The 18674-nt window shown below is 37.4% G+C and overlaps 1 protein-coding gene across 1 annotated transcript in view; it reads left to right on the forward strand.

Annotated features, from left to right (window-relative positions):
• Positions 1-1213: 1213 nt before the first annotated feature.
• LOC103773327 (myocardial zonula adherens protein-like) overlaps positions 1214-18674 on the forward strand; it is a gene marked incomplete at its 5' end in the record, with an annotated part of 37854 nt that continues 20393 nt past the window's right edge. Inside the window, 5 exons of the mRNA XM_008940691.1 lie at positions 1214-1303; positions 10516-10674; positions 12636-12728; positions 15176-15289; positions 16154-16306. Of these exons, the coding sequence (XP_008938939.1) occupies positions 1214-1303; positions 10516-10674; positions 12636-12728; positions 15176-15289; positions 16154-16306 (609 nt within the window). The remainder of the gene's footprint in view (positions 1304-10515; positions 10675-12635; positions 12729-15175; positions 15290-16153; positions 16307-18674) is intronic.

Consider the following 18674-nt stretch of genomic DNA (forward strand, 5'->3'; position numbering starts at 1 on the left):
AACTGACAGTTGGAAGAAGTGAATAGTGAAATGGTAAAATCTGGCATCTGTGGAAAGGACTTTGCTGCTGTGCTCTGAATGTCTGCAAGCAGAACACAATTGCCATTTCAAGGTAAAGGGAAGTGCTGTAATAACCAAGACATGAGTTGGGTGCTTGGGCAAGTGCAATGGAATAGTGTATTTTGGAGAGAATGTACACGTTCGGCATGACTGGGGGTAAGTAGGTAGGAGATACTAGAGAGTTTTAGATCAGATGAGATGCTGAGCTGTAGGAGAAAAGTGATGATGGCCCACAGTAGTCATGAAAGAGCCATTTTGGACATTTTAAGGAAGAGATTTAAGGGCCTTGTTTGTTGTCAACAGACAAGTGGGTTTTCATGGGAAGGTATTCTGTAGCTTCAAATTTGGAGAGACAGATTTCTCATTTCATCATTCACTATGGTCTGTTTAATACTTACAGCTGTTTTCCACAAAAGTGTCTCATGCATAGGACTAAGACTGAAAATTTGAACCAAATTTTTTGTATGAAACGTGTCGCTTTAAAACGTCTCAGCCAAAAGCAAGGCAAACTGCAACTGGGGATAAAAAGATATAAACACTATTGGCCTGTTTCCTCAGCAAGACAATGGCTTTTTTGAAATTGGACAGGAAACAATGCCTTTTAAATTTTCTCTGAAGCATTTTGAAGCTTAGATTTACAAACAACTTGTATGTATCAGATTTCAAGAATATTCCTATTCACATTCAGTGTAATTGCAGTACTGAGGTATCCTTGGATAAAACACTTGCATATACACTGAACAGAAAAAAAGGCATTCACTCCAAAGTACACTTTGTGTTTCTAAATAATCCCTTTTTCAAGATTAAAAGTATGCCAAATCTCTGAACAAAACTGAGAAAGTAGAAAATAGTGTCCATTGTTCTGTTATCTCAGCTCTCAATGTCATTTATGAGTACATAAGAACATGTTGTTGATAGAAATGGATTTTTGCTATTTCAGGTATGTAATTATGGGGATGCCCTTGATGTTCACTTCTTGTCAGCTAAAAACCCCTCCAAACCTTTAAAAAATAATCTTTTGTCAGCTATGTGGCAGAAGGTAGAAAATAGTAAATTAAAACTTGAATGAGGTAAAGTTCATTCTGTAAAGCAAGTTGTTAAAATAATTTTTGTAATATTTAAATCTTTAAGCAAACCTTTGTTTTTCTTTCAGATGAATGTCTGTAGGTTACGCTTAACAGTACCACCTGATGAAGGCTCACAGCCTGAACAGGGAGCAAAGGAGCCTGAAAGAAAGAAAAATGTAAGTTTTAAGAATCAAATTTAAGTCCTGTATAAATAAGGAGTAAATATTGCCTCCAAAGCAATATTAGAAGATACTAGTTGTGTTGGAAGCCCAAAGCCCAGTCATCTTGGAAGACTGAAGAATATATGGAAGCTGAGCAAGTCAGCCATGTGCTTTGATCCCGAGCCTTGGAGTTGGGGTACCAAAACTGCATGTAAAATAGGAAAGTAGCAGAGGAACACCACAGAGACTGTAGATGGTTTCTGACTGAGGTACCTTTAAGACTTGATTTTCTAGTATTTATATGTTGAAGAGTAGGAAACCAGTATCAAGAGCAGGGTCTTGCATTAAATAGGACTTTGAGCCTCACCTGAAGGGGTTTTATGTTTCGTGTCAGCTTAACGGTGTGCAAGATTTGAGCCTTAATGTGTATGGGAGCTGGCTTGCCTGGACTTAGATTTTTTTTTTGTGCTTCAGCAATGAGTGATGTACTAATAAGAAATACAAAATAAAGAATTCAAGATTGTTCTGAAGTGAAACTGATTTGAAGGTCATGTACATAGAAAGGTTCAGAAGGGAAATTTTTTTTTTGTAGAAGCAAGTAGCATGCACAGACAGGTCTTTAGACTAAGATCTAAAAAAACTTAGAGCTGCTTTGGTGCAGAGCTTGTTCTTTAAGAGCTGTTTCAGAGCAATAGATAATGTTTCATTTGTCTTAGGAATGGACACGAAAAAAGGGATCTGGGCAGGCTTCACACCTTCACCACATTTACAGTCTGATAAATTAAAATCAAACAAGAAGTTGGCTAAGTTTACCAGACCCAGCATCTGAATAGCAATATGACAATAGGAAGCAAAACAACAATAGCATTTATTTGAAGTAATTTCTTAATGGTACTCAGAAGCAAAAGTAACTGTAAAATGACTCAGAAAGACAAACACTTTAAAGCGATAAAAATAAATGCAACGTAAAATGGTCAAGAAAAGATTCCTTATCAGGTATTTCTTGTGCTGGAATCTTGTATATACTTTTCATACACTGCTCTGACAGAGTAACAGGTTCTTGAGGATCTATAAATGTTATTTGCAGAATGGATTAAAGAGGCCCTAATGCAAGTGACATTTGTGCCACTATTAAATAGTAATAATTCAGTGTGTACAGAGGTGTTTAGTTGTGGAGCTTAGAGTAGCTTCCTCTACCACTTACTCTGCCAGTCTCTTGTCAGTTTGTGTCTGATTGCAGAAACCTTTGGCCTAGCCTAAGTATAGGGGCCCATTGCCCTAAGAGTAATGTAAGTTTGTTTTTGAGGAGGATAGATATTGAGTCATGGCTTACTCACTTTACTTTGCTGAGTAGTGCAATAATAAGAACTGTGAATGATTTGGGCTTGGACAGTTTGTAGTGACTTTCTTACATGACGATTTTTTTTTCTCTGTGGGACCTTAATGAGTGCTGCATTTCCCACATAATACAAGTAATACCAAGTGGGTTTTATATCAGAGAAAGTTAAGGAGAGGATATGAAAGGTAGTAAATACATTATCTTACATTCCAATATATTGCACAATGATTTTTAAGAGATGGATCCTTTTTAGTTGAGACAAAAAAAAAGAAGTGTGCATTTAATTATTGTATTTTCAAAGTAGTTTTCTAAAGTTCAGTACTTTTACACAATTTAAAGACATTTAGAAAGCATACATAGAGGCCTCAGAGCTGGATGGGATCTAATTAGTCAATTTCATAGCAATTAAAACCACAGAGTAATTGTACCATCTACTTGTGTTTTACAGTCTTTGTGTAATTAAAAAAATAGCCCACATGTTGTACAATCATAGTGTATAGAAGAAGCTATAAAAAAATCACTGATTGTGATCTGGGTTTTCTTCATGTCTCTAAAGCAAGATAGCCATGTGTTATTACCTGTAGATTTTTATTTTCTGTGTAATGTGTTGCTTTATGTATTTGACTTAGTTACACAGTAACTTACTGTGCAGACAGGACCCTTGACTAGTCATGCTGTGATACTTTTACTGCAAAATTTAATTTAAAACAACAACAAAAAAGCATCTCATGAAAGCAGTGATCACGTACCTCTGTCGATCCACCCATGTTCAACTGACTCAACGTTAACGAAATTGCTTTTAAAGCACTTTGAGAATAACAGGTTTTACAAATGTTAGATAATCCTTACACAGTCCCTGAGAACTGCATTCCCTTCTTGGAAACAGGGATAATAGACATTAGGGAACTGCTCAGATTTCTGCCTTGCACTTTATAATTTAAGGTAAAAAAAATACAGCTTTACCAAGAATCAGATTTAACAGCATGTCTCTTGTTGGAATCTAGAGTTCTGTGCTGTCTTTAAATGTCGACCATTAAGAAAATGGGAACATGGGAAATCTTTTTTGTATTTGGAACATATTCACGTGACTTACGGAAATGAACTGCAGGGCTCATCTGTGGGATTATAGGTTTTTTTTGAGTACACAGGCAGATGAGGCAGTCTGAGCCTGGCTGTGAGGTACTCTCCTGTTTGGGCAGGACAAGTGCTGGAGAAAGAGAGACTTCCTGGCCTCTGCTGGCTGCTGGTGAGGGTGGAGAGCAGAGACCTTGCTGTGTCAAAGGGAATGCCAGAAAACTATAAATACACCGTGGTGTGACATTTGGTTGTAATCTCCTCTTTCAAATCTTTCATTAGAAGGAGGTGATTTTGAGCCGCCCTGAATGTGACACAGTGATGGCTACTGCCTGTTACTTTTCTGTATCTTTTTGGGGCTTAGTACTATTAAGCAATGTTTCAGTTGCAAAATCAGCTGGTGAACTGCACAGGAGCTCTTGCTGGTACTGACCCTCCCAGTAACTTAGTTTGGAGCTTGATACCAGATCAGAACTCATTCTTTATTGGTTACATTAATAGATGTTAGCTTAACCTTTTTCACTGTAGTTGAAGTTTAGCAGAAATGTTTGTTGTATTTCATTACATCTGTATCAGTGCATGAAGTTTCTGGAATGACATTTTTATTGCTATCCGTCCTTGAAATAAAAATGAACCAGTGTAAGATATTAAAACAAATAATGAGTTTGGAGCTGGGCAGTTTTATTGCAACAAATTTGCTGATGGCATTACTGTACTAGGATGGCCTCTCTCTGTCTTTTATGAAAGGCTGGCAGATGGTACACAGTTAGAAGTTGATCTCAAAAACTGGAAAGGGAGTGAGCTTGTGCTCCACTGTGTCAGGTTGGATTTTTATATTTATATTTAGTCTATGATACTTCAGAAGTAGCATATGAGGACTGAAGTAACAAGTAGAGGCTGGTTGGTCAGTTTGCTTTTTTACAGGATAAAAGCCTGCTAATAAATATCTCTGAGTTGTTAGCACTTAGGGCAGAGAGAATCTGAAACTGTCCTGATTTTGTTCCATTACTTCCGTTAATGATAGACAATGGATGACAGTAGTGTTAGACTGTTTACTTCACCATGAAGTACAAAGGAATATTGTGCTTGTCAGATTGTATGCAAAATCCACGTGTCCTGAAGCCTGCCTTGTCTTGCATAATAAAGGACTACCAGACAATTGTATTGTCCCTGTTTGGGATTGAGCTTATTTTTATCCATCGGTCCCTTTCTTCACTGTTACAGCTAAATTTGGAAGTGTCACTGGAAGCTGCAGCTAGGCATTTGAAGGCAAAATATGGAGATATGTATAGACAGGTTTCTCTTTTTCATTTAGACACATGGATAAGAGAAGGAAAATGAGATAATGTTCTAGGAATTTATGTCATTTTCCTATCTTTGTGGATTTCACCTGAGTTTGAACAGTGTTTAGTCTTAAACTCTAATCAGTACTTTGCCTCTATATCTTCTCAAACTCTTTAATTTCCTTACCTTTTTAAAGTGTCACAACCAAGAGGTAAGACTGTTTTTGCTTCATGAGCAGGAATACAGAAGCATAGCAAACTTTTTTTTTTTCTCTCCCCTCAGCAAAAAAGTAGGCTGGAAGAGGCTGTAAAAGTAAGCCAGAAGTGGAATTTGCTCCTTCCTGTGATGGAGAGAATCAAGCAGAAGCTTTTGTCAGGCCTGGATCAAAGAATACGAGTGCAATGAACGTGGGGCTGTTGTGCACATTGAATCTAGGACAGTGCCTATTTTCCTTGCTGATCTGCTGCTGCCAGCCCACTCCCACCAGCATAGCAGAAGTTGTGTCATAACAAATGGGGCTGACCTGCTACATGTGGCTGATGTCACTGTATCTCAGCCTCTCCAGCACTGTTTGCTTGATTTTTGATGTGCACCAATTACAGCACTACAGGAGAATGACAGAAAGCATTCCACTGACTTCAGTGGTTACTGCTGTATTTGTTGTATCTTATTTTCTTAGGGGATAAACATTGGTGTTCTGCATACGGATTTCATTGATTAGATGTAACTTTTAGAGATGGACACCTAAATGATACAGGTTGGAATGTGTTGAACGACGCTTCTTATTTAGCATCATGAATTTAAGAACACTCATGTCTAGGTTTTACAGTATTTCCCCTGTTTTAATACTATTTATATATGAAACATCCCTAAATGTAATCTGAGTTTCTGAGTGTTTTATGAAAAAACATAAAAACGTAGCTAGCTTTTGTAAGAGCACAGTAAGTTTCCTTGGTGAGCTTAATATTATAAATTTGTCATTTCACTTAACAGAAAATATGTAACCTGCGTAACAATGTGAATGTTCTTGTTCCTTGTATAACTAGTGAACAAGCAAAAAATAAATTAATATTTCAGAAACCTCTGGAGTTCAGCAGTTGAGGAAAACATAAAACTTTACTTAACTGATATAGTTCTAGTTAAAAGAAGAGGTCTTAGATGGTGTATATAAACAGATCAGTTTTGGGGCGGGGAGAAAATATAAAGTGTGGGGGTATCTGACTTTCATTTCAAAAACTGATGGAGATAGATTAGGAAGCAAATCATACGTTAGTGTTATTTACGTAATGCCACTAAAACTATGGCCAGTACAGAAAGCAGCTAACAACTCCTGTTTAGGGTTTGTTTTTATAGTGTCTTTGCTTCACCTGTTTCGTGCTACTTCAGCTACTTCCTTGGACAGAGGCATAAACAGGATGCATGGCAATTATCAAGACTTTTGCAACCTTGGGGTGTAGGCTTGTTTTAAGTATTTATTAAGTAAACACAGTCTGTGTTTCTTTAGTACATGCTGTGTGATCACACCAAGTGCAACATGACACACAAACAAAGTGTGTTCCTGGAAGCTGCTATAGTATTCATGTGCATTAACATGATGTGTTCTTGCTCTTGCCTTGGACTGTCATATAACTGACTAGAGAAACAAAGAAATATTCACAAATTGCTTCACCTAAGTCTGCCTTTTCACCTCAGCATCTCAGATTAGAAGGGATTTTGAGCACAATTTGGGGCAAGAACTGTGCTTGTTCCAGTGCAGCAAGTGCATAGGCAGGTGGGAAGTGAGAACTTCCCTGTACTTTGGAGCTGGCTGATATTTTGACCTTAAACAGCAGTGGCTAAGTGATTTAACAAGACCTTCCATCTTCAACCACTTTTCTGGTTAGCTTTATGGTATTACTTGCTCCTAAATACTTTCATGTATTTACTTATATTCGTATCATCACTGAGGTGACTCACTGGAGATCAGAGTGGAGACCTGTGAGGCCCTTCCCAGAAAAAAATAACTTCTGAGAGTGGATATGTTTGGGACATAGAGGAAGACAGTGAAAAGTATTTGACTTAAAAATTAAATTAAAAAAAAAATTTAAAAAAATAATTCTATGATGATTCTGTAGTCCCTGGGGATATGGAAAAAACCAGGATTTGTGGCAGACAAAGCATGGGAGAAGGAGGATGTGACAGAGGAAAAACAGAAGACAAGGCAGAAAAGGAAAAAACACAGAAGGGAGAAAAATAGTGTAAGTAGCTTAAGAGAAGAGACAAACTGGCAGAAAGTATATTCAGTGCATACTTTGTGATGCAGTTCTGTGGATCATTTTGAGAACTGAGCCATTCAGCAGGGCCTCCTTTAGGGACAAAGGTATATAAAAAAATACTCAAGAAGCAAAGCAATCCGTCCACTTCTCAACGCTCCATTGAGCAGAGTTTCCTGATTGTAATGCATCCTCTAAGGGGAGACTGCATCAAGGTAGGCCTTTTTTGTCAGGACATGTGCTGAACCCTGGAACAAGTGGTCATTGAGTGGAAATTCAGTTACCAACCAAAGAAAAGGAGTAGAAGGTGAGCATAGCTGCAATAGGAACAGCAAGGAAAAAGACTAAAGAAATATAAGAGCAGTTATTTGTGTTGCTGTCGGTTCAAGCAAGAACTGTAGTAAAATTGTAACAGTTTCTTGCCTGGGGATTGTGATGCACAGTAGGATTAGGGAGTGGGTAAAAGCAATATCCTGTGTTGTAAGTAGCACATAGGAGAACTGTAGCACTCAACAGATTCTTTCAATCTTCTGATAGAGAAGTGACAAAGACTTCTTGGGAGGCTTGTACAAATACAGACAACAGGCAAGTTTAGCATTCTTGTAAGGGACACGTAACCATTCTAGCTTTGTTCATGTTTAATCCTGCATGTATTGCCCATTATGATGTAAATTTAAATCTGTTAATCTGTGAACTATGCAAGTGTCATGGGTGATTCTCCAGCTGCACGTCCATTGCTCTGAATTTGTCCGTCTTTCATCATAGAGTGGGAGATAATCCTTCAAAGCATGGAGTGTATTTATAATAATCTAAAACTAAGGCCATAGTTTTCATACAGAGAAGCAGCACTTTTAACAACTCTGCTAATATTTTGGAGGCACAAAGGATCTTGGTAGTTGCTGGTATTCAGCTGTTCACCTCTTAAAAAATTAATGATCATGGGTAAAAGGTATGGATTTATGTCAGTGTCTGGTGCCTTAGTAACCTCTGAACAATCAGAGTGATTATTCATTTGGTTATCAGGAATATTGAAACTTGTGTGTAATCCCTTTATCCAGATGCAGGGGAGGAGCTGCAATGAAACTGTCAAAGAAACCATACAACCCTGGAAGCAAACAGACACAAAAAAGTTTTGAGTCATGTCCCTGTCTAGTTTCTGTGTTTAGTCTCAAAAAAAATCAGGTGTGGGGTTTTCAGTTGTACACATGCAAACAGCAAAAGAAAACCCCCAATAATACATAATTATGAAACTTCTAATTATCAGGATATAAAGCTTTGCATATGATGTTTTCAAAGCGCAAAATTACATCATTATAGGTAGGGCTGGTTGCCAGATGTTTTTCCATTAGGTGATTTTAAGGCTTTATTTTTAAATGCTTTCTTTTTAGGGCTTTTTAAGGCTTTCTAAAGCTTTCTTTTTAAATGAATGCTTATAACTTTGTTGTTCTTTGCCTGAAACATTCTCTATCAGGTGTCTGCTCTGTGATTGTTCCCCTCCCAGCCCTGCACGTGCACTCACAGAGCTTCAGCAAAATGGTTAAGATAGTAATGATACAGTAAAGGAAAATGTGTAGGATTTACAACGTTGAGAAAATCTGTCAGTGCCATTCAGGAGGGACACAACATAGAACAAATGTCTCTCTTCACCCATTGCTCTTAACACAAGTAGATTTTCCTGTTTATTTTTCCCTTACATGAAGAAGTATTTATTCTTACATTGCCACCATAGTTGTATTAGTTTGGCTGCTAAAAAGTGAAAGTGCTACCGCTTTGGACTGCAGATGCTATCATCACTGTCTGTCATGGGAAGGACTTAATGCAGTGTCATTACTGAACAACAAAATAAACATTCTAAGGCAAATGTAGTAAATATTCTCAAATTTACCCATATCTCACTGTATCTAGCATGAGAAAGGAAGTTCAGTAACTTTACTTATAATTTATTCATCCCCAGCACTGGCCTTTCAAAACCAACGTGGGAAGCTAAGCAATAACAGCTTACTTTCCAGGATTGTGTTTCTAACTTTCTATTCAGAAATAATCACTAATTTTAAGTTCCTAGTTGGCAACTGTTCTAAGTTAGGTAAGAATATTTTTTCCCATCTTTTTAAAAAGACATAATGTGGATGTCTTCATCTAAGCTAATAGTTTAAATTATTTATAATGAAGAAGAGAAATTGGTACTTTTGGAGACTGACTCATTTCAGATGATTGCTACATAAGGGTGTTTCTCTGGGTTGATTAGAAGGGAGGCTAGGTGAGCAGTCGGGTCAGGTGGTTACATCTGACCTTGCAGATATTTATTTGCATGCTGAGGGAAATGTTTCCTACCATTGGCATGAATGTTTTTCTCACTAAGTGTATTGATGAGAGGAATAAGACGAGTCTGTTGCAAGGCGTGCCTTAAAGTTAGACATAAAATTATTACAAGTATGTTTTAAAAATTTCTGTAGTTCATTAAAATAGCAAATGGAGGCACTTTAAAACAGCCTTTCTATTTATCTACCAAGACATGATTTCCACGTTTTATTCTCCTGCAATAGTTAATACCACTAGAACAGCACGTGAATTGAATGTTCTTTCATAGCTTTGCTTCGCCTCTTACAATGTCAGTCCTACAACTTCTATAAGAGACATGTGGCCTTGAAATGAATGTTTGATTGCTTTGGAGGTCCTTAGCTTTAAATGCAAACTGAAGTTATACTTTGTTTATCTCCAAGATAAACAGGTATTTCCTGAGCTCTCTTTAAATAATCTTGCCTAAAATGTTTTAATTTCAGTTTTTTTCTGAGAACTTTCTAAAATGTTTGATTGAACTTGTACATTTTTATATTCCCTGCAGAAGGGAGTTTTGGGAGCGAGGGGTAGTTCTGTGCTTGCAAGGATTTAAAGGGAACTGTGAGAGCAGACAATGCTCTGGAAGAATGCAGAAAAGTAGCATGTGTTGGTGAATGAAAATAAGTGAGGGGAACATCTCTCACATGCCACTACTTCTCCTTGCACAAATCCAGTCCGTTATCTCTAGCTGTACCTGTATCACTTCCATTAAAGCCAATGGGAATTAGACACCTCCATCAATTATGAACTGGTCATTGATCTTCCCAAATCCATGAAGCTTGACAGTTTGGCCCCAAAACATTTGGGAATTAATGTTCTTAGGTACTGTTGTGCTTTCACTATAGTTGACTGTCTCTTCTGGCTCTGTGTTACTGTATTTTTGTTTATTTCCTTATTCTAGTACTGATATAAAAATAATTTGGGATTTTTTTACTTTTAAGGAGCTCTACCATGTACCAAATGGCATGTCTCCAGGGAAGCTCTCTCATGGGATGGTGTATGGTGTTGTTCACCGAACTGACAACAACCATAAGAGAGAGATGGTGGTTTATGGCTGGTCGGCTGATCAACTGAAAGAGGAGATGAATTACATTAAAGAAGTAAGCTATGCTTTTAGCTTCAGAATTTTTATCCTTTCCCTATATTCATGTAGAGTTGTGAGTGTGTACAGGATGACTGAAGTGGGAGCCTACTCTGAAGCTAAAGGCTTGCCTTGTTAGTATTCAAGTTGGAAAAAAAGCATTCTGTGCACACGTGTTGGAAAAAAAGCACGGACTGTGCAGTCCAGACTCAAGGCCTCTGTGCCAAGTGATACTTGTTGATGCTTGTTGACTGGGCTACATCTGAACCAGCAAACTGCCAAAAAGACCTTGGAGTTCCTGTCCTGAAGCCTTAGTAATTTCAGATGTGATACAGAAGAAAGTATGAAAGCAGACACCTGAAAGGATGAAAACTCTGTTCCTCTGCTTCCACCATCCCCAGACCCCCCAGTTTTGAAAAGGCTCCTAAATTAGGTGGCATAGTAAAATCACTTGGGTATATTTTGGGGCAGCCTTAAAATAGTCAGCCTAATAAGGATGACTTTGTACTACTTTCTCTGTGCATGCCCATTTATCATAATTGGCAGAGACTCTCCTGAAAGAAAAAAAAATGCATTTCTGATGCTGCTGGTTTCTGTGCTTGAAATGCAACATCTCTTCTCTTGTCAGTCCTTGACTTCTCAGGCTTTGGTAATAACCCCATAATTAGCCCAGGACAAATAATTTGACCACCTCTTTCTATCCATCTTCACCACCCAGGAAGCTATTGGTCAATGGTTATTGTGTTACACTGATTCAAGGGCAAACCAAGTTGATACAAAAGGGCAGCTTGCTGATTCAAGCCAGCAGTGTAAGAGACTGCAATTATGTGGGCTCTTAACATCTGCCTGGTCTCTAGCTATCAGCACTTCTTCTTTCATGTGTTACTAATGGTATGTTAGCTCCCAGCATTTGCCACTCTCAAGTTCCTGCACTCACAGTTAGGGTATGTCACCACTGCAGTGCAGGCAAAGCATGCTTCCTTCCATGTTTCTTATCCTAAAGGGAGCACATAGTTTGGGGTAGCCTTGTGCCAACTACTTGCATAAATTTGGTGGCCAATACCCCTCTTTTTGTGAGGGAGTGGGCATAGTGGAGAGCTGCTAGAGACATCCTCTTTTGTATAAGGCCCTACTAATGCTTTCTCCTCGCTCCTTCCCCAAGCCTATGCAGTGACAATGCAAGCTAGTTGCCCTAGATTATCTGCCATCAGTCTGTGTCTGATAGAGATGAGTGGGGCAAAAAAAAAAGGGAGTTTGAATTACATTAGCTGGAAACTAGACCGTAGGCAAGCAACTAGTGTTTACAGTGTGTGCTCTTGAGAAGAGAGCTTGGTTCTGTGCATCATTGCAATGGCATGTAAACCAAAACCAGCATGCTTTTTTCCCCCTTTTTTTAGAAAGGCAAGGTATAATTTATATATATAGTTATTAAATAAAATAAAATTGACTACTCTGTTCTTCAGATTTTAAATTGCATTGGTAAATTTAAGCTAATACCTTGTTTAGCTAGATACGAGCCAAGGAATCTGAAATTAAATGGTTTATCTTCAAAGGATACCCATGGAAAACTAATCAACCACTTTAAAAAGTATGAAGGTTTATTAAATCCATGTGTGGATGCTTTTTTTCAGAAGGAAAACATTATATGCTCAAATTAACTTTAATTAGTTTAGTAATAAGGTTAGAATGAGTTATGGATTATTTAATTGACATTCATTATTTAATTATTAATTTACAAGTGCTTAAGTGTGTACAGAGACATCTAGAATTATTCAGATGTTTATTCATACTGTCCCTCTGTAGACAAGTCTTGAGACATAGGTTTTTGTTCTTCATTGTAAATTCCTGTTGATGAAAAGGTAGATTAGTAATGGAGGTTACTGAATGTAACAATGAAGGACATAGAAAAAAAATCCTGTCCTAGTATAAACAGTTCAATCAGTAAATCTGATAAATGCACTTGATGTGTTTTTTCACTAGGTGAGAGCAACTCTGGAAAAAGTAAGAAAGAAAATGTATGGTGAATATGATGAAATGAAACGAAAAATACAGCAGCTTACAAATGAACTGAAAGTAAGTATATATTTGTTTGTATGGAAAGCATATGAGAATTAACTGTCCCAGTATTATCTCAAAAATTATTTTTCAGCAGAACAGAAATAATCCTCAAACCACTCCATCTAATTGTTTTATGTGACATCTATACTTGTCTTTATTTTTCCCTTTAGGAAGGTAAAGTAGGACAGAGCTGCTTTTGCATATGGAATTACTAAATGCTTGCTACATAGAAATAAAAGAATGATCTTGATAGCATTGTCTGTGTGTATTGGTAATTAGTGGAGATGTTTATACCAGTAAAATGCCAGGTGAATTGAATAAATACCTTACATAATTAGTAACTTGGTGTCATTTCAATAGACTTTGTTCTGTTTTACTGACTTTTTTCAAACACTATAGTAAAAGAAGTAGCGATGTTCTTTAGTATTAAACTGCTTGGCAGTTCTAAAAATTACTTACCTTTAAGTTCATAATTGAAGCTTTCAATGGTCATTCGATGATCTCTCTTTCTTCTGACATGCTGCTTTAGCAATAAAAGCTGCTGCAGTCTGTAGAACTAAACTGCTGAGTTCTTTGGTCCAAAAAATCTCCCTGAAAACCTGCTGTGGGTTTTATATTCAACATTGATTTTTCACAGGCCCCATTCAGATGAAGCCTTGGCAATTAAACGTATTCTGGCTTCAAGAGACTGGGACCCTGACTTGTGCCCTTCTGTCATCAGGGCTGTCAGTTCTCTGTAAGCTGTAAAGATCAGAACTTGCTCTTAAGCAAGTACCTTTATTCTGTGGCAACTAGTTTCAAAAAAAACCCCTGACCTACAGAACAAAAAAATTTCACAGCAACAAAATCACCCCAACTTGAGAAGAGGAGGGAGAGAAAACCAAATTAAACTGGGTAACACAGTAAACTGTGCTAAATAGTCTTAATGATGCCAACAAAGTGAATTGAACACTCAGTATGCATGCAGGCAAGTCCTGATTCAGATGCAGTTTTGTTGTCTTCATTGCTGATCCCTGCTGAAGAGCAGTGGTGATATCCTGCCCTTCCAGATCTTCTGTCAGACCAGTAGAAATCCTGCACAAATCTGAACATCTCTCTTAATTAAGGGTTTCTGACCAGCACTGACAAAATCTGTGACGGAATGTCTTGTGGGTTGGACTAGATGACCTTTAAAGGTCCCTTTGAACTCAAAAGCATTCTATGCTTCTAGTTCTGCAGCAGATGAGCAGTTTATGAAGCACTCCGTCTGACATAAATGGCACATTGTGAGACATCTCCCCTTTTTAATACTTCAAATCATCTGAAAGAAAGCACAGGTGTTGTTCTACCTAATAGTATATGCTTTGTTTGTTTGTTTGTTTTTTTGCCCTTGGATTAACATGACTGCTGTTTTTCATGCAATTTGGGGATCCTGCTTAAAATCCTTTATATCTCTTTGCTGCAGCTTTGAACCACTTTGCTTTTTCCAGTACTACTTTATGAACAAAAAGTTTGGTTCAAATTTTACTTCTAATATTCTGCCCTGGGCAGTATGCTTCTTCACACAAGTTCTTCTCTTGTAACTTTCTTAATCCATCCAAAGCATTTCTACTTTTGGTTGGTTGGTTTTTACATGAGCACACCCCTGTATAAGGTTAGCAGTAAGTACTTGGCTTCTGCTCCTTTTGCTGCCCTAACCTGTGTATGATTTGGTTACTCAACACTCATTGTTATCCATATTAATCCCTAGTGTTCTTATGGGTTTTTTTTCAAGAAACAAATCTGGCCCATCTAAGAATGCGAGTTGCACTGTCCTCCATTAGTCATATATTTTTTTCTCTTTATTATTAGATGATTCATAATTATTTACACTGTTTGTCTTAAATTATGTCATTTTGTGCCTTTCCCCCTCCCAGTTTTCAAGTATGTGTGTATGTATGTACATAACAGAGGATGACAAATTTTCACACAACAAAGCTCTCTGCTGAGTTCTACCTGCTTTGTATTGTTTCATCCTTAAGTCTTCTTGATGTTGCTTCTTACATACCTGACTAGTCCGTTCCTTCTTAGTTAATATTCTACAGTTCACCCAAACCTTTCTATATTTCCTCATTTCTTGCATTCTTCTGCTTTTCACTCTGTGACTTTTTAAAATCTTTCCACTCTGACTCAATCAACTTTCTGAATAGATATCTGCCAAGTGTCTTCTTGTCCTTTCAAAAAGAACAGCTTTTATAGTGATTACAGACTTTCCAAATAAACATAGATACTTGTGCCTTATTTCTGTCAGTATACTTGATTCTAAGTTTTGTTTGTTTGTTTCTGAGGTCCAAGAACATGGTTTGAGGCCTGTATATTTTAAGCATCTTAGTATTGTGAAAATTAACCAGGGGGTCTTTCTCTTCTGTAGCTGCCTTTGAAAGAATAGGTAAAGTTGATCATTATTCTATATAAAACTTTTTTTTTTTTTTTTCCCTGCTTAGGTGACAAATGCTCATCAAGAATCCTTAGAGAATCATGTGCGAGTGCAGGCTGCAGCCTTAGATAGCTTTAGTGAAATGAACAGCTCCTTGACATCAGCATCAATAGACTTGCAGGTACATTTTCACAGCTGTTTCACAGCTGACAACTGCCTTTGCTAACACAGATTTAAAAGCATATATAAAACATGGATGACAAATATAGATTCTAGTGCTAAACAAGCCTATAAAGTACTGTCTTGGATATCTAAGGCAGCCAATTTAGGAAACTAAGGGGAAAAAATATTTCAACATCTATGTTTTTTAAAATCTTGTTAAAAAATAGTGTGCAGTAAAGAGATACTGATCTGCAGCAAATTAATGCCACTAGTCATGTCTCTACAAAATACCTAAGGTGAAAATATGATTTAGCCTGTATTGTGCAAAATGGTATATCTCCTGATTCCTACCTTCACTGGTTAACAGAAGTGGAAGTGGCGTGTTTGGATCCTAAACACATGAGACTTTACATACCTGTGAAATGTGGGGGAGGGAGAACGTGGGAATGAATTTTTTGTTTTAAAGACTTCCAAATTCCCACATGTCCAGGTTGAACAACTTAATGTTCCTGCTTTCTTGTATGTCACAGTTTGTCTCAGTCTAGTGCATTCAATATGTAAAGCATGGCCCTTGGAGAGAAGAAAGGAAGATTGTTGGGAGTAGTATTCACACTGAAATGTAGCAATGTTCCTTTCTTTTTTCTTCTTTTTTAAATTGTATTCCAGGATGTAATTTCACTGAGCATGTTCTTCATGGAAGTACCTTCTAGCAAACTACAACAAAAGCCATAATTTTAAATGTTAAAACTTGCAAAACTCTTCACACTGCACTGATACATCAGGAAACTTTTAAATGCTCTGTCTGTTCCATAATGTCCTGACTATATTAGTTCACCAAATTATTTGTGATTTTTAATATATGGTTTGCCTCTTTTTTTCCTAGAAAACACTAGTGGATGTTACATTGGAGAACACTGACATAAGGGAACAAATAAGGAATTTAAAACATACACATGAGCAATCCATGGAAAAGCTGAGAGAGAAGCAAAAGCAGCTGGAAACAGCACAAATTGAAAATCAGTTACTGAAATTAAAGGTGTGGTATCTAAACTATATATTGCACAGCAAGGGCATTAGGAGTATGTGAAATTAATTCCTTGGCCTTGTTTGTAAAGGGTTCTTCATTCTTCGTGCCGTCATCGTTCCTTAGAGCTGACATATTTCTGTGAATCAATACTGGTTTAGTAACAAAGAATCCCAGCTGACAGCAGTCGGTTTTTCCATAACACAGGATTATCATTCAGGGAAGTTGGCAGGTGAAAATTCAAACCATTAAATGGTTATTAGTGTCCACTGCTGTAAGTAAGGTGCCACACAGTGCTATAAGAATTTCTTGACGTTGGATTTGCTTATTTGGTATTGCACAATTTTTAATGGATAATCTGTTAAGTCTTACAAGTGTATGGTCAGCAGATATATTCTGTAACATCAAGTGTCATGGAAAGAATTAAATTATTTCTTTCAGAGAAATGCAAAGGAATAATATTCAGACTGGAAGGTTTTATATGCCAGAAAGTTTGACTGTTTTCTCTCCTCATCTGCCAAATGTATTGCTTTATTTTTTTAAAAAAATCCAACCCCAAAAACCGTCATCTGGAAACCTTTGTCACTTGTAAAGCTGTGCAAAACAGACTAATTTGAATGTAGTACTCTATCAGAATTTGTGACTGTGAAATTAAGGTGACTGCTCATTTATTCATGTTTAATTTTGTCAGATAATGTGTTTCTTTTCGGCGCGCTAGTGACTTGCATTCGTGCTTAATGATGAATAGCTAAAAGACAAAACATTAACAGAAGTGTATTTCAACTTCCAATTCACGTTCTAGTTTCCTCCCATAGTGAAGCTTTACAGTCTATAAAAGTAGCTGTATTTTGTACCTGCAGTTGTCAGCAGGAAATAAAAAGAGGGGAAAAACAAGTAAAAGAAGAAAGTAAAGCTGATGCTATTAAGATTTCAAAACAGTAGCCTTTACTATAATCCTAAAGACATGCACCAACAAGTCAGGACAAGGTATGTCTGCTTCTAAGGGCAGAGAACTGCAGGTGAAGTCCTAGTTCAACTGAATGCTTAAGGATTTGTTTATCTTCAAGCATGTCAAGTTTTTCAGATTACATGCCTTGTTCTAATGAGAAAAAAGTTTAAATTTTGCCCTCAAAGTTGCAGTTTTATTACAAAGTTAGTGGATAAAATAACTCATGGCTGTCTTTGAAAGTTAAACATAAAATTTTGTATCAAAGATGCCAAGACATCTGGGATTTAATTCCAGGGGTGAATATAAGAGGATGGTGTGACATCTAGGAGATCAGCAGCTGGAAAAAAAAGCAGTAACTGCCATATGCCAGGCTTATTTTCTGGGTCGGAGAACACACCCATGAATCTTAATAAGTAGGTTCCCTTTATTTGTAAAATCCTAACGATAACTGAGGTTGGAGACGTTACTTAAGAGTACTATTAACAGATGCCCTGATGCGACTGCCTTTTTTTGCTTGTTTTTACTGTCCTCATTGGTCAAGCTGTAAGCAAAGGAATGGTGGGAGGGCCAGTGATAGAGATCGTGTTCCAGTGTATTGTACTTAAGAATTCTGGGGTTTGATTGTTGCCTTTTTCTGAACGATTCTTTCAGGCTTCCTGAAAAGTGGAAGGTTTTGTGTTGTACCATACCTTAACTCCACTCCTCACAAAGTACAGGTTGCTACCCCTGTCCCAGTGTTGGTCTAGATGAGATGCCAAAGGGGGCAACTGCCCTACAAGTGGAGTCCTTCAGAGCTCACTCCCTTTTCAAAGGATGAAATACGCTGTTGTCACCCTACAGGGTAGTAAAACAGCTTGTTTCCACCATGGAAGATAAAAAAGGTTTAATAAAACTTTCAGTCTGTGAAATAAAAAAAAAACAACAAACAAACAAAAATAAACAACAAAAAAAACAACCCTTAATCATCAGAACCAGGTATTTTGTAGCTGTGTAAACTGTAGTGATCATCAGGGAACACTTTATTCTTCTCCCAGATGTCAGTATATTCCTCTTCTTCTGGATGTTTTTGTAGCACCCACAGCATTTCACTATAACCTTGTCTGATTTATAGCTTCTCTAGGCCTAAGTCCTGGACTGGCTATTTTACTTTGCTTTTGTTGCAGTTTACAGAGTGATGGATTTAAACTGAACATCCTGTCTGGTGGTTAATCACTGAGGGTGTGGTTCAGTCAGTGTTTTGAGCCAAAAGAAGGGGGAAATCCTGTCTCTGAATTACCATCCCTGTCCTCTTCCCTGTAGCAATAGTGAAGTTTCTGGTCATGTGGTTAAAAATTAACCCTTCCACACACCAAGTATATTAATTTGAAGTCTGCTTGTTCGTGCTTTGCTCCACGGTCACCCCAGTTCTTATGCCTACGCAAAGAGCAGTAT

Source organism: Merops nubicus, unplaced genomic scaffold (genome assembly GCF_000691845.1).
Source record: "Merops nubicus isolate BGI_N331 unplaced genomic scaffold, ASM69184v1 scaffold49055, whole genome shotgun sequence".
In the NCBI taxonomy this organism is placed as follows: Eukaryota; Metazoa; Chordata; class Aves; order Coraciiformes; family Meropidae; genus Merops; species Merops nubicus.